This window comes from Leptodactylus fuscus, chromosome 1 (genome assembly GCF_031893055.1).
Source record: "Leptodactylus fuscus isolate aLepFus1 chromosome 1, aLepFus1.hap2, whole genome shotgun sequence".
NCBI lineage: Eukaryota > Metazoa > Chordata > Amphibia > Anura > Leptodactylidae > Leptodactylus > Leptodactylus fuscus.
This window is the reverse complement of record NC_134265.1, coordinates 283,317,852-283,340,222: the sequence shown is the minus strand read 5'-3', so window position 1 is coordinate 283,340,222 and position 22,371 is coordinate 283,317,852. Positions and strand designations below refer to the sequence as shown.

General features: G+C 39.7%; 1 protein-coding gene across 2 annotated transcripts in view; it reads left to right on the top strand.

Annotated features, from left to right (window-relative positions):
- Positions 1 to 22,371, top strand: part of LRBA (LPS responsive beige-like anchor protein) — a 426,487-nt gene that overhangs the window by 77,725 nt on the left and 326,391 nt on the right. For both annotated transcript variants that reach the window (XM_075287867.1, XM_075287860.1), the window contains exons 23-29: positions 456 to 631; positions 3,128 to 3,281; positions 3,867 to 4,047; positions 4,712 to 4,839; positions 6,521 to 6,628; positions 8,050 to 8,230; positions 9,845 to 10,247. In XM_075287867.1, coding sequence (XP_075143968.1) covers positions 456 to 631; positions 3,128 to 3,281; positions 3,867 to 4,047; positions 4,712 to 4,839; positions 6,521 to 6,628; positions 8,050 to 8,230; positions 9,845 to 10,247 — 1,331 coding nt within the window. The remainder of the gene's footprint in view (positions 1 to 455; positions 632 to 3,127; positions 3,282 to 3,866; positions 4,048 to 4,711; positions 4,840 to 6,520; positions 6,629 to 8,049; positions 8,231 to 9,844; positions 10,248 to 22,371) is intronic.

The following is a 22,371-nucleotide window of genomic DNA, read 5'->3' as shown; positions in this document are numbered from 1 at the left end:
GGCAGGTGGAGAGACTGCAGTGCCCAGCGAGGGCCAATGGGGGCCGGGGGCGCGCAGGGGTTAGCACGTGTGCGCACCGCCAAGCAGAACCAACAGTGATTGCTTACATATAAGTGGCTCAGCGCCACCGCCAACCCGCAGACGAAGTCGCAGGCAGATGCTAGCGATTAATAATAATAATAATAATAAATAATAGAAGAAGTAAATAATATAAATATTGGTATTATAGTTTTCTTGTGTATAATATTTATTACCGTATATAAATATACTTTAATATTTCTGTGTGTCTAATTGGTGTTTGTGAAACCCCTGGATTTACAAATACAGTTGTGTGGTTTTTTTTTTTTGTTTTTTTTTTCCTTTTCTGCAATAGATTTTCTATATCTTATTTATAGTGTAGTTTTGGCTTTTTACTTACTACTTATGTTTCTTTTATTGCTGTTTGTATTGAGTAGGCTGTAAAGCCAACAGATGTACATAGAGGGGAGCATGAAGCACCATCAGGCGGGCAGAGAAGAGACTCCAGATCTACAATGTTTCGTATTCCTGAGTTTAAGTGGTCAATGATGCATCAGCGGTTGCTAACAGACCTGTTGTTTTCAATTGAAACAGACATCCAAATGTGGAGAAGGTTAGTTGTTTACCACCCATTTACAATGTGGAACCTTTCTTTTGGTGCTTTTCGAGGTCAACATTTCATGTAGAGGAGGAAGGTTTTTAGGAAAGTGTCTGCATCTGTGTGTGTGTGTGTGTGTGTGTGTGTGTGTGTGTGTGTGTATGTATATGAATATGTGAGTGTGTGAAAAAATAAATATATATAATATACACACAGTACAGACCAAAGTTTGGACACACCTTCTCATTCAAAGAGTTTTCTGTATTTTCATAACTATAAATTTTGTAGATTCACACTGAAGGCATCAAAACTATGATGGATGGAATTATATACTTAAAGGGGTTGGCTACCTTCAGACCAATATTGACAAACAAATGTACAATAAAAAGATATACAATTTTCCAATATACTTTCTGTATCAATTCCTCACGGTTTTCTAGATCTCGGCTTGCTGTCATTCATTCTGTTACTTCTAGTGGATAAAACTCTGACCATGGTCATGTGATTTTCGGTCCATGGTCATGTGATGAGCACACAGATGCACAGTTAATTACCAGGCAGATGTCTGATTGCTGTGACTGTAACGAGCGGCACCTGTGTGCTCATCACATGACCATGGACCGTAAATCACATGACCATGGTCAGACTTTTATCCATTAGAAGTAACAGAATGAATAACAGCAAGCCGAAATCTAGAAAACTGTGAGGAATTGATACAGAAAGTATATTGGGAAATTGTATATCTTTATTGTACATTTGTTTGTCAATATTGGTCTGAAAGTGGCCAACCCCTTTAACAAAAAAGTGTGAAACAACTGAAAATCTGTGTTTTATTCTAGGTTCTTCAAAGTAGCCACCTTTTGCTTTGATTCCTGCTTTGCACACTCTTGGCATTCTCTTGATGACCTACAAGAAGTAGTTACCTGAAATGGTTTTCACTTCACAGGTGTGCCCTGTCAGGTTTAATAAGTGGGATTTCTTGCCTTATAAATGGGGTTGGGACCATCAGTTGTGTTGTGCAGAAGTCAGGTGGATACACAGCTGATAGTCCTACTGAATAGACTGTTAGAATTTGCATTATGGCAAGAAAAAAGCAGCTAAGTAAAGAAAAACGAGTGGCCATCATTATAAGTAATGAAGGTCAGTCAGTCCGAAAAATTGGGAAAACTTTGAAAGTGTCTCCAAGTGCAGTTGCAAAAGCCATCAAGCGCTACAAAGAAACTGGTTCACATGAGGAGCGCCCCAGGAAAGGAAGACCAAGAGTCACCTCTGCTGCGGAGGATAAGTTCATCCGAGTCACCAGCCTCAGAAATCGCAGGTTAACAGCAGCTCAGATTAGAGACCAGATCAATGCCACACAGAGTTCTAGCAGCAGACACAACTCTACAACTACTGTTAAGAGGAGACTTTGTGCAGCAGGCCTTTATGGTAAAATAGCTGCTAGAAAACCACTGCTAAGGACAGGCAACAAGCAGAAGAGACTTGTTTGGGCTAAAGAACACGAGGAATGGACATTAGACCAGTGGAAATCTGTGCTTTGGTCTGATGAGTCCAAATCTGAGATCTTTGGTTCCAACCACCATGTCTTTGTGCGACACAGAATTGGTGAACAGATGGAATCTACATGCCTGGTTCCCACCGTGAAGCATGGAGGAGGAGGTGTGATGGCGTGGGGGTGCTTTGCTGGTGACACTGTTTGGGATTTATTCAAAATTGAAGGCATACTGAACCAGCATGGCTACCACAGCATCTTGCAGCGGCATGCTATTCCATCCGGTTTGCGTTTAGTTGGACCATCATTTATTTTTCAACAGGACAATGACCCCAAACACACCTCCAGGCGGTGTAAGGGCTATTTGACCAAGAAGGAGAGTGATGGGGTGCTACGCCAGATGACTTGGCCTCCACAGTCACCAGACCTGAACCCAATCAAGATGGTTTGGGGTGAGCTGGACCGCAGAGTGAAGGCAAAAGGGCCACCAAGTGCTGAGCATCTCTGGGAACTCCTTCAAGACTGTTGAAAGACCATTTCAGGTGACTACCTCTTGAAACTCATCAAGAGAATGCCAAGAGTGTGCAAAGCAGGAATTAAAGCAAAAGGTGGCTACTTTGAAGAACCTAAAATATAAGACATATTTTCAGTAAGCATTTTCAATAAGCACATAATTCCACATGTGTTAATTCGTAGTTTTGATGCCTTCAGTGTGAATCTACAATTTTCATAGTCATGAAAATTCAGAAAACTTTTTGAATGAGAAGGTGTGTCCAAACTTTTGGTCTGTACTGTATATATGTATGTGTATATGTGTATATATATATATATATATATATATATATATATATATATATATATATAGTGTGTGTGTGTGTGTGTGTGTGTATATATATATATATATATATATATATATATATATATATATATATATATATATATAGTGTGTGTGTGTGTGTATCACAGTTTGTTGTACTTTAATGTATGGTAATTTTAAGAATTTGTTTTCCCTGTCTTAGCCACTCTACGAAGACTATAATGGATTTTGTAAACAGCAGCGACAATGTCATTTTTGTACACAACACAATCCACCTCATCTCTCAGATCACTGACAACATGATAATGGCTTGTGGTGGTATACTGCCATTACTTTCTGCAGCAACATCTGCCACGGTAAGGTTTCACCTTTTATGTCATGTTGTAAATGGATAGTTGTGCAGTGGAAGTTCTAGTTGTCCAACAAAGGTTACAGCTCTTATAAACTACGTACAGTTAAATTAGATATCTTTATGTAGGCTGCCATTCCCCTAGTCTTGTTTTACTATACGGTATGTCGCTAACAGAGGTGAATCCTTGGATTGTGATACCTTCTCAGCTAAAGCATAACGTTTCTGTGCATGCTTCTATAGAGTGTAGGAGACAGATTCTGTCCAGCACCTGCCCCCATTAGCACAGATAAAAAGCAAAACCAACAAGGTGTTGGGAGTATTTATTCCATTTCAGGGGTTGGGAAAACAGACATTTGGCAATAACAACTGATCGTATGGGTGTCCTAAGTAAAGTGGCTTCTACAAAGTAGAGAACCCATCTCTTTATTGTAGTATGTTTATTTGTTGAATGTGTATACAGCTCTGAAATGTTTGCTGCTCTTTTATTCTACCATGTTTTATTAAGTACTTTCTCCTATGATGGAAATGGAACCTCATCTTGCAAAGACACTGAACCTGTGAACTATGTGCCTATGCATATTTATTTCAGCACGAGCTAGAAAACATTGAGCCAACCCAAGGTCTGACGATTGAGGCATCTGTATCGTTCTTACAAAGAGCAATAAGTCTAGTGGATGTTCTCATTTTTGCAAGTTCTTTGAGTTTTACAGACATTGAGGCTGAAAAGAATATGTCCTCTGGAGGAGTGTTACGTCAGTGTCTCAGATTAGGTGAGTAACAGTATGTTAAGCATATATAGACTTTAATGTGTTTATTTCTTAATGTGTAGCTTTTCATTGAAGATTCAAATTCACAGTCTCTCCTTAATGGGGTTTATGCCATTAAGACTTAATCCATATCCACAACAAAAGAGTTTCAGAACGATGGTAGGCTAACTGATGAGGACAACAGGGGATCTAAAGTTTCCCTATATGCTCCATGTTTGGGTTGTTCATGATTGATCAACACAGTATTCTCTCTTATAGGGCTGTTAGGACAACATATGGAGCTTTCATGCCTACCACGTAACTAGGGCATATGGCCATAATGATGAATATTATGGTAAACCACAGAGTGGAGGTTGGATGCTACTGGGCAGGAATTAAAGGTTGTCCTATTGCCCCTTATTACCCTAAGTTCTTCAAAGAGTTAATTTGTACGTTGACAATAAGGCAATCTCTCTGCAACAGAGGCAATGATTCACAAGGGGAAAACTTTGCAGGTAGGGTAGGTTTATCTGAATCAATTTGTGGGACTGGGTTGAAATGCTGGATTATGGTGATGAACTTGATTTACATTTGGCCGATATGGCTAGTAATGACTAGTTTCATTTGGATTGTTGTCTCATTTTGTAAAGCGTTGCATAGAATGACAATACATTGTTTTCTGTTTCAGTCTGTGCTGTCGCTGTTAGGAATTGTCTGGAGTGTCAGCAGCACTTGCAGTTAAAATCCACAGGAGAAAATATAAAAAACCAGAAGGCAATTCATGGCCTGGTGGGAACAGCAAAGTCCTCTGCAAAGGTAATCCTTGTGCGAAGCATGCCATAATACTGTGTGTTTCTCATTATTTTCCAAAAAAAGGACTCTGTGTGCTCTGAGAATTCATTGATCACAGACCCTTAGTAGTCATAAAACCCTCCATATAGCAAGTCAGTGCTGTGCACTACTGGGCAACAGTGCGGGCATTGTTGTCTAATAACTGCATCAAATTGGTAGCTAGCTTTCATAGTCAGGTTTCCAGGTGCATAAGTATGTTCAGCTTTTGTATGATCTATAATATTTGTTGTTTTTTTTTTTTTTTTTTTTTTTTAATTTTTAAGTTTCATTTCGTTATGGAGGAAGTGAGACCATTTTCCCCTTTTCCAGTGATTACCTTTCTGGGTATTGTTGCTATAATAGTATTCCCTCATCCAATATTTATTCACATGATCAAATATTAAAAATAACAACCAAAATACACTAAGAATATTATATGTGGAAAATGGATGCAAGTCACAAAACTGCATACATGGATAACCCTAGCTGGATCTATGAAAATAGATCCTTTTATTGGGCCTCCATGCAGAATATTTCAGAGGATACAAAGATCTAACAGTTTCTGCGTTTGTCAGGTACTATATTTCATGTGGGAATGACCAAGCATGCATAAGTCTTTTTCTTAATCTTTACATTTTCCATTTTTCCTGAAGTAACACCATAGGAGAAATTGAGATTTAGTCAGAACCATTCAGATCAATGGGTTGTCTGGACAGAACATATCCTCCAGAAGGAAGGACACAGTAGTGTACTGCTTTTTCCAATAAAAGGACATTTTCCATCCATACAAGTTGCTGACAGACCGGACTGTTTTTTTTGCCTGGAGAGGGGCTTCTGCCGTGCAATTTGTGGGATAATCCCCAGATTTGCTGGTGCTGCTGCAATTATTTTTCTTTGATATATATATATATATATATATATATATATATATATATATATATATATATATATATATATATATATATATATATATATATATATATAATTTTCTATCTCTGGGGTTGCTAGGTGGGGTGGCATAGCCACACAAGTCCGGTTTCTTTAGTCCACAACAAAGGTAGAGTTTTAATTTCACTCAAAAATATAGTGCAGCAACAAGAGGAAACAATACAAAAATAAATACCTGCCCGGCTAGGCTCTAACTAAACATAGAATAGGTTACCTCACCTAGAATAACAGAAATCCAAAAGCCAGTAGAATCATTCAGGACACGGCTCCATAAATATGAACTCTTTCTTTGGCTCTCCAGCCAAACTCTGCCCAAAATCTGCTGCTGGAGCTGGCTTCTTAAGCTTCCTTGATGAGCAGACTCTCTGCAGCTGAGTCGCTGCTGGAACATCCCCAAAGTGTGGACTGGAGGGGGGTGGAATGAGGTCCCACTACCAACCTACCTGCCGTTCCTAAAAATCCAGCCCAATACTGAGCATTTACCAAAATGCTCAGCAGACGAAAGTTGTCTGCTGAGAACAAACCTTCCCTCTGGAGTTTTCTCATCTCACCCATCTGAGTAGTCTGGGTGAGCTGAACAGGGTCAAGTAAGAGGAGGGCTTTAATAGTATTTTACTTGCATTGTGTTTGTTTTTTGAGCGTTACTTGAAACAGTTTACAGTGTTTTTAACTTTAGTCTTTCAGTTCAGAATAAGTTATTTAGCTTTGTTGTCTTCAGAGCCCACTGGACATCACCACAGGAATTATATCACCTATCCGAGACATTGACAGACTTCTGCAAGACATGGATATAAACCGCTTAAGAGCTGTGGTCTTCAGAGATGTGGTGAGTAGAAGATCAATGTTGTATTATTACGTTAACTGTAAATGCTTTGTTGCTTGTTTAACTTTCTTTAATCTAGAGAGTTGAGCTGACTTTGAATGTGCATTATTTGCTATATGGAGTATGTAGAATTGTTGCATTCTTCAGCTACAGACTTGTAGAAATGTCATCTTGACTAACACTAGATACATTTAGGCTAAATGCACACATATTTGTGCAGGAACAGGTCCCTGGGAAAATGGTATGGATGGCACATGGATGCTCGTGCCCCAGCCGTGATAATAGAAATAGAATAGAAGATAAAGGGTTAGTGTGCTAGGCATTCAAAACTTGACAAAGCATGTGCATGGAGCCCAAGTTGAAACACTGCTACCAATGGTTTGCCAGATTAGCTTTTGGCAAAGAACCTCTAGCATCATTACACTTTGGTGATGGAGGGAATATATCTTTTACAGACCTGATATGGGTCCTGTTAAACATGGAATTGCTAGACCCTGTAACATTATTGTAAAAATATAAGCGTTGGATTGTGCTGCTCAGTTAACTTGATGGGCTTTAAACCATTCCGGTTGTAAATGTCCAATGTGGGTATTCTGTACAGGCAAAATAGGTAGGTCAAGTATATGTACATCTGTCTTCTACTTTCCTTACTAAATAGTGCCGAATGAGTCTGTGTAGTGCATAAAGATAGTGGCACAGCTGCCTCTGGCGGTCATTTGAATTCTAGGTCACTCCCGTTATGGCAAAGCTACTGGATCTTAGCTGACCCAGATAAACTCTTCCAACGATCTCCCCTTGTTAATCCCAGTTAGTGGAAAACTTAACTACAACAAACAAAAACAGATTGTAAAATTGAAATAAAGAAGGGAAAAATGCACCAATCACACAAAATACAAACTAGTCTGTCTTCAGGGTAAAGCATATTAAGCCAGTAATACAATTAGATACTGTACAATCAGATGAGCCCCATGAAAATTAATGTCTCCATCGCAGAGATAATTATTTCACAATAGATGAGCAGTCTGGAGCTCTGAGGGTGGCTCCATTGTTCCAACCTGCTATGCTCTATAATACTCTAATGCACCAGTATGAGTACTAGAACACAGGACAAGGCAAGATTTCTGCATAGTATCCTGTCCCTCAAAGGAGAGAGCAAAGAGGACACATTAAAGCAGTGGGGAGTGTAGCAATTTGGAGCAATGGAGCCAACCTCTGTACTCCAGATTGCTCATTTCATATTGTGGAACAAATTAATATCTCTACATCTTGGGTTTGGCATTGGGTAGTGTTTAGCCCAACAAGGCAAAAAAAGATAATATGACTAGACCTGAGGGTTTATCGTGTAAGAGATTAAATGGGCTAAATTAAGGTTTGAACAAATTAAAAGAAATATATATATATATTTTTTTGTTTCCTATAAATAGGAGGACAGCAAACAGGCTCAGTTTTTGGCTCTGGCTGTAGTTTACTTCATCTCTGTGCTCATGGTATCTAAATATCGAGACATCTTGGAGCCTCAGAATGAGAGGAAGCAGCCCCAAGTCAGCAGCCCATCCAGGCAACAGGATAACTGTAGTGAAGATGCCGGAACATCAAGTGCACAAGGTGGTTTACGTTATGACAAACCTAGTACAATGTTTAATTGGTATTACAACATTCTAGTCCTACTAGCTAATTTTTTTTATTTTTTTTTTATTTTAAATGTAGATTGTTAGTCCCATATAGGGCTCACAATGTACATTTTTCTTTTCCTATCAGTATGTTTTTGGAGTATGGGAGGAAATCCACGCAAACACGGGGAGAACATACAAACTCCTTGCAGAGTCCTACTAGCTAATTCTTATTGATTTCAGTGGCTGAATATCTTCCTTGGCACATAATATCCATTTGCAGCTTAAATATTTTTAGACCCATGGTAAAATAGAAAGAAGAGACTTGACTGGTTGCTATATGCAAGTTCTAATATTTGTGAAACAAAAACAGCTCTACAGACTATATTGTCCATATTCTCAAAAAAAACTGAAACTCTTGTATGTAACAGTATTGAAAGTCAATGTATTTGAGAGCTGTTAACTTTTGTGTGAACAGAGACTAACAAGTAGGGTGTCTGACATTTGAAAAGTTACAACTGTTTGGGCCAAACAAAATCTTGAGAAATGTTTCATGTATTGAAAGTGGATATGTGAATTTACACAGAATACTTCAGGAATTAAATGATTATCTTGGTAAATTACTGCTGAGAAGGGAATAACTACACCTCATCCCAACTTATGGGAACAGTTGAGCAGTGCTATTGTACACTATTCTCATATCTCTTTTTTTTTTTTATTTTTTTTTAATAAATGTAGATTGTGAGCCCCACATAGAGCTCACAATGTACATTTTTCCATATCAGTATGTCTTTCTTGGAATATGGGATGGAAATCCATGCAAACACGAGGAGAACATACAAATTCCTTGCAGATGGTTTTATGCCCTTGGCGGGATTTGAACACCAGGACTCCAGCGCTGCAAGGCTGCAGTGCTAACCACTGAGCCACCGTGTGGCCCCTACTATTCTCATAACTCTTGTAGAGGACAATGTGTGCTATAAAAACATTGTATCTCAGCTAAGTTATATTATGTCTGTTGCTTCACAGTTACAGCAACAGCACACTAAGATGGGCTACAACTTTTTTTTTTTTCCTTATCTTGCATTTTATATAGGACTTATAGTACAAGAACAGAGTAGAGCAGAGTAAATCCCACCCTAGGGGTCAGGACCTGGTAGCCATTATTCCTATGTTGGCAGTAGTTTGCCAATATGGGAATAATCAGTTAAATGTTTATCTAGGCCCCCTTCTGATTTTCTTCCCTGTACAGTAGCAATCTTATCCAACTAGCTGTGCAAGGAACTGCAGTTTCCTATACAGTCAGTGGCTGGGGTACAGTTTTGTGGAATAAAAACAATAAAAGGAATTCAGAATTGAGTCATATTTCAGGCCCTGCTATTCTCTGGATTAGTAGGGTTGCTGAGATGGGGCAACCATTGATCTTAGTGATATGCCATCACTTTATAACATGGTAATATCTTAAGCTTTTGGTTTGATATATCAATGAAAATGTATTTTTGTTTTCCCTTATTGCAAACTGAATGACAAAGTCAGGTGAAACATATATACTTATGTATATAAAGGTGTATTTTTCTCTTACATGATCTTTCTTAATGTTTGCTTCTAGATGGCGCTCCAACTGTAGAACCAGCTAGCCCAAATGATTCAGACAGCACCATGTCAGTAAGAAGAAGAGACTCTGGTATTGGGGAAGAAACTGTTTTACCACCTAACAGTACTGTGGAGACAGAATCCCCCAAGTCAGACCCTGTTAGTTCAGGTCCAGATGCCATAAGTGAAGTGCTACATACACTGTCATCAGAAGTAAAAAAAACTCAGGAAAGTGGAGCTGACGGAGCGACTGAGCAACCGACCACAAAAAATGTGAATGTAAAAGATATTCTCCGTAGCCTTGTCAGTACACCAGCTGAAGAATCTCACATAGATCCTACTTTAATACCACCTGCTTTTCTTGGAGCTCTTGGGGATCCTGTTGCTGAACAAGCAGTACAGTTTCGATCATTTGACAGGTAACTTCATCATGGAAATTCACATATCTGTATATTTTAACATTTAAAAACTTTGTATTATAAAGATTGTTTGGTACCCAGCATCCATATAGTCATCTAGCTGAAGGTGCCACAGAGCTATCTTTTATTGTTTACCACGCATAGCATCATGTATTTGCTATGTTTGCCAGTCAAAATATTTATAGAGACTCCAATAATTATAAAAATAATTCACATCTCTATAAGGTCCATGGCATACAGTTACAGTCTGACACAAGATGCAATACAGGCATCACCCATGATGAACTGATGCCCCTATCACTGCAGAATGTTTAGAGAAAGTTCCAAAACCTTTGGGATTGCACCGCTTTGTTGGATTCCTCTCTCTGGCCTAGCATCACTTGCCGGCCAACCAGCCACTACACAAGACAGTGGAGATACTCAATCCTCTGGCATGGGTTTATTTATAGAGTCATGAGGCCATGCCCATAGAGGCTACAGCTTAACCAATCATATTCACACTTAAATGGGAGTTACATATATGGTAAAGATGTGGTTTTCATATTAGCGCATATGGCTATTAGATCAATTATAAATGTAAAATGTATCCTAACATTTCTCCACTTTCTCCTTTCTAGCCACTAAACAAGATCATGAGTTTATTTTAGTTTAGTTTATCCATTTTGAGGACCAATTTTTAAATAAAAGTCTAGACAAAAGAACTTTTTATTCTGAAGCCTGTAACAGTAGAAACGTTACTATATCAGAGCAAGTTTCATCCCAAAACTTAACTTCTCTTACACCCCTAAGCTTATAAATCACATCCTACCCATAAGTATGTAATGGTAGACTACAGCGTAAACAGTCCTAAACACTGGTACTCAATACAGCAGAGTACAAATAAATAGCCATAAGAAGAGCAAGTAATAGAGACAAAACGGAGTAGACCTCATGTCTTGTCAAATGTCTTACATGTTGCTTTGTCCACATCCATGCCTGGTATGACAGCTTGGTAGATCTTTCTCCAGTTCGCCTGAATGGAACTTGGCAACAGTATTAGGCGCAGCTGTTTCCAAATGTTGAACCTGTAAGGATGTAGAAAGTAACCATAGCGCTTTTAAGTCAACTGTTCAGTGGGGGTGCTCGAAGATGGAACCACGCAGATATTATGCTGATGGCCTATCATCATAAGGATAAGTCTTAATGCTGAATGTCCCAGGAACCCTATTTATCAAAGGTATATGAATTAATTAGCTTAAAGGGGCTGTTCAGGTTAAACTAAGAATTAGTTCTAATTTACTTCTATTTAAAATAAATAAATATTAAATGTCTATAATTACCTGTATCCCTGGTCATGTGACCACCCCAGGGACACTTTCTGATAATCTGGTGGTGATCAATTTCACCACTTTTGAAATGTAACGTTACCATTGAATGAATACAAAGTCTCTGGCATGTGAAGCTGTGCTTGTGTTGAACAGCAGATCAATGGTGGGCGTACAACACCTGGGACTTCCAATGAAGTATTGAAGACTTATCTTAAAGGGGTTTTCCCATCTCAGTGTTTCAGCCAGGCTGCCTGCAGTGTCTGCTTCTCACTTGCTGCATTTCCCCTCTCTTCCCCCTTTCCCTGCTGAATGGGAGACACAATCCTTCTGCAGATCAGATAATATGTAAATGGTTGTACAGAATGGACTCAGTGTTATCTGTGTATTTACATAGAGAGATAACAGACCAGGTTTTATCAGCAAAGTGCAATTAGCTGAATGGATTGTCCTGCCACATCACTTGTCCTATCTCCCAGGTCTGTGATTATAGCAATGCAGTGCAAACAATGGGAGGAATAAGGTCACATTGCAGGCAAAGAAAGCAGAATTTCTAAAACAATATATTTAGGAAAAGTCTTCAATTTACATAAGCTACCAGTATAGATAGGATCCTTGAGATGGCACAACCCTTAAGCATAAGTCATAAATATTTAGCTCCTAGAAAACCCCTTTAAATTAAACGTAATAGGTAATGGTTAAAGGGAATTGCAGGCAGCATGAAAACCTGACGGCTCGCTCAAATGGACTCTTGTGAACATCCGTTTTTATCTTCAGTGTTCCGTTTTTCATAGATAGAACACTGACTCGTTCAGGCTTATAGAACAATAGGTTTTTTTTTTTGTTGTTTTTTTTTTCACCATTACAGATACAATTCAGCTAATAAAAACTGATGCAACATGGAGGTTTAAAAACTGTTAGGCCCCGTTCACACAGGGCAAGAGGGAGCGGATTTTGCTGCTGATTCCACATCATAATCCACCACCTCACAATAGTGGTCTATGTAGTGCCCTTTTTTTTTTCCGTGAGCGGCATGTGAAGCGAGCTTCCTTTTCTTCAGCCGCGGCGTCCACCTCATGACAGCACCCTCCGGACTAGGCCCCATTGACTTGGGCTCAATCTGGAGCAGGCAGTCGCGACGGAATATGAACTGCGGAATCCCTGTGTGAACTAGCCCTTATGTGCACATTCCCCTCAGTATTTTATTTATGAAAAAATGTACCATACACTAAAGATAAAAAGGAAAGTGTGCATGTGCCTTGTGAAAAAGCCATGTTTTACTCTAAAACACTGCAGTGGTTCAGAGAAAACTTAGTTTTACGACGATCTGGGATTGGGAAGTAGAGTTAACTTCGTGGCTTCTCCCAGCCCTGCTCACCTTGACCTATGAAAATAGGAGAATGACTTGTCAGTCGACCTTACGGTGGACAGTATCCAAACAGCAGTCTGAACCCATTTCCAAGATAGATTTTCTCTGAATTTTTTTTATTTTTATTTGTTTAACATAGGTTCCTTCATTACAGAGAACTATCTGGATTATATGTTGCCCCTGGTTTGGGCTACATGAAAGTGATGACAGGTTGCCTTTCACTGCATGGTTTTTGTTGCCAGCACGACAATATAGGAATTAGAAGCAAACTTACAAATGCTTATCTCTTTTCTGAAACTTATTGTCTGACTAGCCAAAGCACTGGAAGGGGGTAGAAAAGGTTTAGATAAAATGCCTTATTAGGTAGTCATTACTAGACTTTTCACATAACATAGATAGATAAAAAAAGAAAAAAAAATTAAAGTGTCTTTAATTTTTATGGTAACTTTTACCATGAATCTATGGTCATTTTATGATGCATTTCCCTGCTTGGAAGTCTTTTAAAACTCCAGTCGCTGATTTATAAACTGGTTGGAGTTTGTCTTGGCAGCTATGTTTGTATGGTTTAAGGTAACTATAAAATCCCTATACAGTCATAACTAGCTTCTAATGTTGAAAATCTACTGTTTCTTGTCACCAATTTATCCTGTGTGGCACGTCTTTAGAACTTGCAGTGCTGAACGTGCTCTGTTTCTTATTTAATGTTTGGTGTAGTGGCGGCACAAGCTTCAGCCACTTTACATTCTAAACGCAAAGACACCTTGTCTGAAAGATCTTCTCATATATCCTTTTACCAGTGGGGTGTCCCTGGGAATTTCAAAGCATCCCTCTGATCCTGCATTTATCTCAGGAATGCTTTGTCAGAAATCAAAACTCTCCTCATATCTTAAGGATTATCATCTATCTAGCTATAGCTGGAAAGTATACAGTAACAGCTAGACAAGTTTAGCTTCCCTGAAATACTGCCAGGAGAGGGGCTGCTGCATACAAGGTGTGCACATTAGTTCCCATGCTAGGGATGTCCCTGCTATCATCCTCACATCCATCCTGGCGATTAGAGGGTGCCAGAAATTTATACAGATAAAGTTCAAGGTCTGCTCTGGTTTCTTGTCTCAAACTCTCAGAAGAAAATGGGAATTACTAAAATGCCTTGGTGCCTTTTATTTACTTATTACTACGACACTAAAATAATTCACATGAAAATTTTAAATAAAAACTTTTGAAGCCAAACCATGCAGATAAGCCTTTGAAGCCTCCAGATGAAGAGGCATCCCCTAGGATGTGTGCGCTGTGTTCTCCAGGCCTTAAAGGAAACCTGTTACATTGAATGGACAGATCTGCAAGCAACATGGTGTAGCTCTGGAGGAGCTGAGCAGACTGATAAAATAGTATGTTTTATTATAACTTTTTGTAGTCCAGTGGCCAGTCCTATTAAGAGATTGACAGCCTACTCTCTGTGACTGTATAGGGATAACTGAATGGGACCATCCACTGGTCTCCTAAGCATAGCAAGAACAGGGATATAAAATAAAAAAGTTATACTGAATCTTTTCCTGCTATATATCAATCTGCTTAGCACCTCCTGCTATATAATATACTGCCTACAGATTGTACTGCACTTATAGTGTGACAGGACTTCTTTAGAGGTATTCCAGGACAATAAATTCTGTATTAGATTGGCGAGTGAGCAACGCTCAGCCCCCCTGCTGATCAGCTGTTTGAAGAGCTGTCCTCTTCTCAGACCAGTAACATCACTTTCCCATTATTAGTCCCATATCCTTGCTGTTGAAAACCTCACTGATCTAATATTTCCGACCTATTCTAAGGACAGCTTTTCAACATTATAGTCCTTGAAAGGGCACTTTTCACCCGGGGCACAGATCGGGAAAGCCGACAGTGCGCTGAATTCAGCGCACTGTCGGCTTTCCAGCGGTATATAACACCGCATGTGCCCAAATCCATGAAAGGTCCTCTTTAACCCCTTAACGACCGGCCCATAGGGAATCTACGTCGGCACTTGCAGGTCCTTCCTGACTGCCATATAGGAAAAATACGTCGGGCAGTCAGGGAAGGATTCCCTGTAAGTGCCGACATAATTGGATGGGATTTTTGCTGTATCTAACAGCTAAGACCCCATTCCATAACCCCCCATCGGAGGGGTCTCCGATCGGGGTTTTTTAACCCCTTCAGTTCCGTGATCAAACATGATCACGGAACTGAAGCGGTTCCGTGACGGTGCCGGCTGAATCGGCACCCCCCGCGGCGAGATCGAGGGGTGCCGATGTCTCTAACATGGAGCCTGGGGTCTGGCCAGTGACCCCAAGCTCCAAGAGACCCCCAATACCTGGTTGATCCTGCCCGGGGAAGAGGAAGTCAGACGCAGGCAGCCCCTGCGTCTGACTTCCTCCAGACGCTGCAAGACACTGACAGCTATGTCCTGCAGCGTCTAATAGAGAATTAGTGATGCTTTTATCAAAGCATCACTAATCCAAGTGTCCTAAAAGGACACATGAAAAAGTAAGAGAAAAAAAGTGAAAAATAAATAAAGTGTCTGATAAAAATTAATAAACTTATAAAGCCCCAAAATTCCCTTTTTTCTATAGAAAATGAATTATATTAAAAAAAACCTAAAAGTTAATAAAAACAATACATATTTGGTATCGTCGCGTCCGTAACAATCTGAACAATAAAACTGCTACAATATTTAATGTATACGGTGAACGTCGGAAAAAAAAACCGGAAAAAACCCGCCGGAAGTAGTGATTTTTCGCCATCTCACCTTACAAAATATGCTATAAAAAGTGATCAAAAAGTCATAATCACCGCATAATAGTACCAATAAAAAGCGCACGTTGTCCCGCAAAAAATAAGCCCTCAACCAACACTGTCAACCAAAAAATAAAAATGTTACGCCTCTCAGAAGATGGTGATACAAAAAACATTGATTTATGTCCCCAAATGTGTTTTTATTCTACAGAATTAGTATCGCATTAAAAAATAACATAAATGAGGTATCGCCGTAACCGTACCGACCCGCAGAATAAAGGACACGTTACTTATACTGTACGCTGCATGGCGAAAAATTTAAAAGGTAGAATGCAATGCCAGAATTGATTTTTCTTTAGAAAATCCAGCAAAAAAGAGTTAATAAAATGTATTCAATAAGTTGTAGGCACCCAAACATGGTGTCATTACAAAATGCATCTCATCCCGCAAACAACAAGCCCTTATATGGCCATGTAACCAGAAAAATAAAGAAAATATAGCATCTAGTAATGTGAAGACAAACAACCCCAAAATCGCCAAATCATTAGAACACAACTGGTTGCGGCAGGAAGAGAATATATAATCTGTGCGAGCGAATATCAGGGGACACCCCAGATTTAGAGCTTATGAGCGAAAAGACACCAGAAGTGACCCCCAGAGTGACTCCCCCAATCATAGGAGCTACTGGGACATAGTAGGGAATTTGGTGTTTGCAGTGTTCTCCGCACAGCTTATATATTCCCTCTTCGCCATCCGCTGTGCAGTCACGTCTGGGATACTAATACTCACTACACCCCCTGATAAATTCTTTGAGGGGTGCAGTTTTCAAAATGGGGTCACTCCTTTGGGGAATCCAATTTTCTGGTACCTTACAGGCTCTACAAACATGACATGGCAGCCAGATACCAAACATTTGAATCTGTACTCCAAAAGCCTCATCGCGCTCCTTCCATTCTGCGCCCTGCTGTGCGCCCAAACTGCAGATTATGCCCCATGTATGACACATGTATGACACTGGTGTACCCGGGATAACGTACGTAATGTCATATGTGGGTATAAACTGATATTAGGGCACAGCCGGACACAGAAGGGAAGAACGGTTATTGGGTTTTTGGAGCACAGACGGTTTGGTTTTTGGATGCCATGACACTTTTGCAGAGCTGAAGCGCCAGTAAAGTGGGATCCCCTGATATGTGACCTTATTTTGGAAACTACACCCCTGAAGGATTTATCCAGGGGTACAGACAGCATTTTTAACCCCCAAATGTTGCTATAACTTATTATCCATAACTGAATACGCAGATGATTGTGAAAGGTGAAAATGACCATTTTTCCAGGAATCTGTCATTTCAGTGCATAATATATTGTGCCCACCTTGTATCAGAGATGAACGCTCTGAAAGCTGTTGTGCCCGGGATACCCGCTTACCAGTGTTTGGAGTGTGTATCTCTGCTGACATAAGTCGGGCACAACATATCAGATACTGAAATGGCGAATCTCTGGAAAACTTCATTTTTAACTTCTCATTATCAGCCGCAATTTCATTTCTGGAAACCAAATAAATGCAACACTCAAGGGTTAAAAATGCTCGCTACACCACTTGATAAATCCCATCTGTGGGCTAGTGTCCAAAATGGCGTGACATGTCTGCGGATTCCACTTTATTGGCAATTCAGGGGCTTTGCAAAAGTGACGTCCAAAAACCAAACTGTGCTCCAAAAACCAAAATAGCGCTCCTTCCCTTCTGTGCCCGGCTGTACCCAAACAGCCGATTCTACCCACACATGGCATTAAGTACGTTATCCGGGGTACACCAGTGTCATACATGTGGGCATACACCGCCATTTGGGTACACAGCAGGGCGCAGATGTGAAGGAGCGCTATGTGCTTTTGGAGTGCAGATTTAGATTGTTGGTGTTTGGACACCATGTCATATTTGCCGAGACCCTAAAATTTCCCCTACAAAATGGGGTCACTTCTTGGCGAATTCCAGTTTACTGGCACCTCCAGGGCTCTGCAAAAACAACATGGCGCCCCAAAAGTCCCTCTAACTCTGTACCCCAATAGCTAAAAAGCGCAGTGCTCCTTCCCTTCTGCGCCCTGCTGTGTGCCCAAGCAGCAGTTTACACCCACGTATATAATTTTCTGCCCCTCGGGATGGCCCCTTAATAGTTTTAGGAGTGTAGGTCTCTGACAACACAAAGTGGGTGCAACGTATTGGGCACCGAGATGGCAGATTTCTTTAAAAATTTCAATTTTCATTTTGTACATTAATTTTTGGGAAGCATTTTTAGGCTCAAAATGATAATACCCCTTGATACATTCCTTGATGGGTGTAGTTTTTAAAATGGGGTCACATCTGAGGACTTTCCATTGTATTGGTACTTTAGGGGCTCTGCAGATACGACATGGCACCTGAAAACTATTCCAGCAACATCTGCCCTCCAAAAGCCAAATAGCGCTCTTCCCATTCTAAGCCCCACCATGTCCCCATACAGATTATGGCCACATATGGGGTATTGCCGTGTTCAGGAGAAATTGTGTAACAAACTGTGGGGGCTTTTTCTCTTTTAACCCCTTGTGAAAATGAAAACTTTGGGGATAAAGGGACATTTTAGTAATTTTTAACCTACACATCCCAAGGTTAGTAAAATCTGTGAAATGGCTATAGGGTCAAAATGCTCACTATACCCCTCAATGAATACCTTAAGGGGTCTAGTTTATAAAATGGGGTCATTTATGGGGGGTTTCAATTGTTTTGGTAACTCAAATCTTGTTTGAATGTGCAATGGGCCTGAAATATCTGCAAGCAAAATTTGTGTCTTGAAATCCAGTTGGTGCTCCCATCTTTTTGGGCCCTACCGTGCATCCGTACATAGGATTAAGGCCACAAAGTGTACATTTTTGAACACGGGAGAAATGGAGCCATCTATTTTGGGGTGTTTTTCTTTATTTTCATGCCTTGTGTGAAAAAAAACTGCCTTTAAAATGACTCTTTTGTGTAAAAAAATATGAGAATTTTTTGTTTGACGCAAATTCTTTTAAAACCTATGGGGTCAAAATACTCACTATACCCCTCAATGAATACCTCAAGGGGTCTAGTTTATAAAATTGTGTCATTTATGGGGGTTTTCAATTATTTTGGTAACTCAAATCTTGTTTAAATGAGCAATGGGCCTGAAACATTTAGAAGCAAAAATTGTGTCTTGAAATCCAGTTGGTGCTCCCTTCTTTTTGGGCCCTACCGTGCATCCGTACATAGGATTAAGGCCACAAAGTGTACGTTTTTGAACACAGGAGAAATGGGGTCATCTATTTTGGGGTGTTTTTCTTCATTTTCATGTGTTATGTGCAAAAAAAACTGCCTATAAAATGACACTTGTGTAAAAAATATGAATTTTTTTTTTTTGTTTGACGCACATTTTCTCAAAACTTATGGGGTCAAAGTACTCTCTATACCACTCAATGAATACCCTAAGGGGTCTAGTTTATAAAATGGGGTCATTTATGGGGGTTTTCAATTGCTTTGGTAACTCAAATCTTGTTTGAATGTGCAATGGGCCTAAAGTATCTGCAAGCAAAATTTGTGTTTTGAAATCCAATTGGCCCTCCTTACCTCTTAGGCCCTACTATATGTGCTTACACTCACCGGCCACTTTATTAGGTACACCATGCTAGTAACGGGTTGGACCCCCTTTTGCCTTCAGAACTGCCTCAATTCTTCGTGGCATAGATTCAACAAGGTGCTGGAAGCATTCCTCAGAGATTTTGGTCCATATTGACATGATGGCATCACACAGTTGCCGCAGATTTGTCGGCTGCACATCCATGATGCGAATCTCCCGTTCCACCACATCCCAAAGATGCTCTATTGGATTGAGATCTGGTGACTGTGGAGGCCATTGGAGTACAGTGAACTCATTGTCATGTTCAAGAAACCAGTCTGAGATGATTCCAGCTTTATGACATGGCGCATTATCCTGCTGAAAGTAGCCATCAGATGTTGGGTACATTGTGGTCATAAAGGGATGGACATGGTCAGCAACAATACTCAGGTAGGCTTTGGCGTTGCAACGATGCTCAATTGGTACCAAGGGCCCCAAAGAGTGCCAAGAAAATATTCCCCACACCATGACACCACCACCAGCCTGAACCGTTGATACAAGGCAGGATGGATCCATGCTTTCATGTTGTTGACGCCAAATTCTGACCCTACCATCCGAATGTCGCAGCAGAAATCGAGACTCATCAGACCAGGCAACGTTTTTCCAATCTTGAATTGTCCAATTTCGATGAGCTTGTGCAAATTGTAGCCTCAGTTTCCTGTTCTTAGCTGAAAGGAGTGGCACCCGGTGTGGTCTTCTGCTGCTGTAGCCCATCTGCCTCAAAGTTCGACGTACTGTGCGTTCAGAGATGCTCTTCTGGCTACCTTGGTTGTAATGGGTGGCTATTTGAGTCACTGTTGCCTTTCTATCAGCTCGAACCAGTCTGGCCATTCTCCTCTGACCTCTGGCATCAACAACGCATTTCCGCCCACAGAACTGCCGCTCACTGGATGTTTTTTCTTTTTCGGACCATTCTCTGTAAACCCTAGAGATGGTTGTGCGTGAAAATCCCAGTAGATAAGCAGTTTCTGAAATACTCAGACCAGCCCTTCTGGCACCAACAACCATGCCACGTTCAAAGGCACTCAAATCACCTTTCTTCCCCATACTGATGCTCGGTTTGAACTGCAGGAGATTGTCTTGACCATGTCTACATGCCTAAATGCACTGAGTTGCCGCCATGTGATTGGCTGATTAGAAATGAAGTGTTAACGAGCAGTTGGACAGGTGTACCTAATAAAGTGGCCGGTGAGTGTACATAAGAGTAAGGCCACAAAATGGACATATTTTAACACGGGAGAAGTGGGGTGATATATTTTGGGGTGTGTTTCTTCTTTTTGATGTGTTGTGTGCAAAAAAACTGGCTTTAAAATGACATATATTTGAAGAAAATGAAAATGTAATTTTTTTCATCATTTGTAATAATTCTTGCAAAACAATATTTATTTGATCAAAATACTCACTAAACCCCTCAAAGAATACCTGAAGGGGTCTAGTTTTCCAAATTGGGTCATTTAATGGGAGGTTCTGTCATTATTCCACCAATTCCTGTCTGCAAACAGAGCTTGGTACAGGAAAAAATGACAAACTCAAAATTTCCAAAATTTGCTTATAAACTTGATAAACTTGTAAATTGTCTAAGTTACTCAAATATGCTAAAATTATTTCAAATATGCTTGAAACACAAAAGGAACATTTGGAAATATTTAACTACTAACTTTTTTGCCCTGTATTATTGTGTATATGTGAGATATCGCAGCTAAAAATGGAAAACATTGAAAAATTTTCAAAATTTTCAGCATTTGCGAGTTTTTAAATAAATTTACGCAAGTTATATCAGTCTAATTTTACCTTCTCAGTAAAGTACAACATGTCACGAAAAAACAATATCAGAATCGCTTGGATGCGCTATACTGTTACAGAATTATTCACTGATAAAGTCACACAGGGCAAATTTCCAAAATTTGGCTTGGTCATTAAGGTCCAAAATAGGCTGGTCACTAAGGGGTCAAAGAGCCCCTGTTTTTTTTTTTTTTTTTTTTTTTTTTAAAAAATTTTAAATTTAAAATCCTTCACTCATTCAAAATATATGGCCCTGTAAAGATTATGTGCATACTAGTTCTAATTCTCCAAGTGGCTGGTAAACATGTTTTTCTATGAGAAAATAAAATCATCACCGCTCACATGGACAATCAGAATTAGTTTACATATAACTTTTCAGGGGCTATATTTTTTGAATGGGTGGACGGATTTTAAAAAGAAAAAAACAGGTGCTCTTTAAAGTAGTTTTTCAAGGACTATAATGTTGAAAAACTCTCCTTAGAATACGTCAGACATATTAGATCAGTGAGGGTTTCAAGACATGGCCATCGGACTAATAAAGGGAAAGTTATATCACTGGTCTGGGCTGTGGAAGGTCTTCATACAGCTGATCAGCATGGGGGCTGGGTGTTGCTTCCAGATTGATTGAGGAAGATACAAAGTATACAAAGTAATTTAAAGAGAATCAAATGATGTCCATTATTTAGCACTTTGTACTTGGTGATGGATCCAGGAAGGACTAGTTCTAAACATGGCTATGGAGTGTGAGTTAGCACAAGTTCTGGGTGGAATCGCAGACCAACTCCAGCTTTAAATAAGAGTGTGTAGTTATTTTCAATGATACTATAATATTATTAATATTGAATCCTAAATGACCGTAGATGTGTAGTTTGTTTCATAATCACTTCCATAGGATGTCCATCACTGGGCCCCAGCTCTGTGTTGGTCTGGAAAGTATGGCCATCTTCAAATCTATATCTGATTGAATCTATCCGTATGAAGTCAGCTTTACAATATAACATATTTTTAAAAAACAAATGCAATATTGACTTTATTGGTTCTATATGGTTCATCAGTATCTGTATTCAGTCTGCATTGTCCCAAGTCACTGGTGCTGTAATTCAAGTCGTTATCTGTAGCTGCAACATGTAAATATAGTTGTAAACTCTTGGCAATGCAGATTATCCTCTTTGTATGTAATATTTACTGAACACAATTCTGGGTGCAGAGATTGTTTCCATCGCGCAGGCGGATTTTAT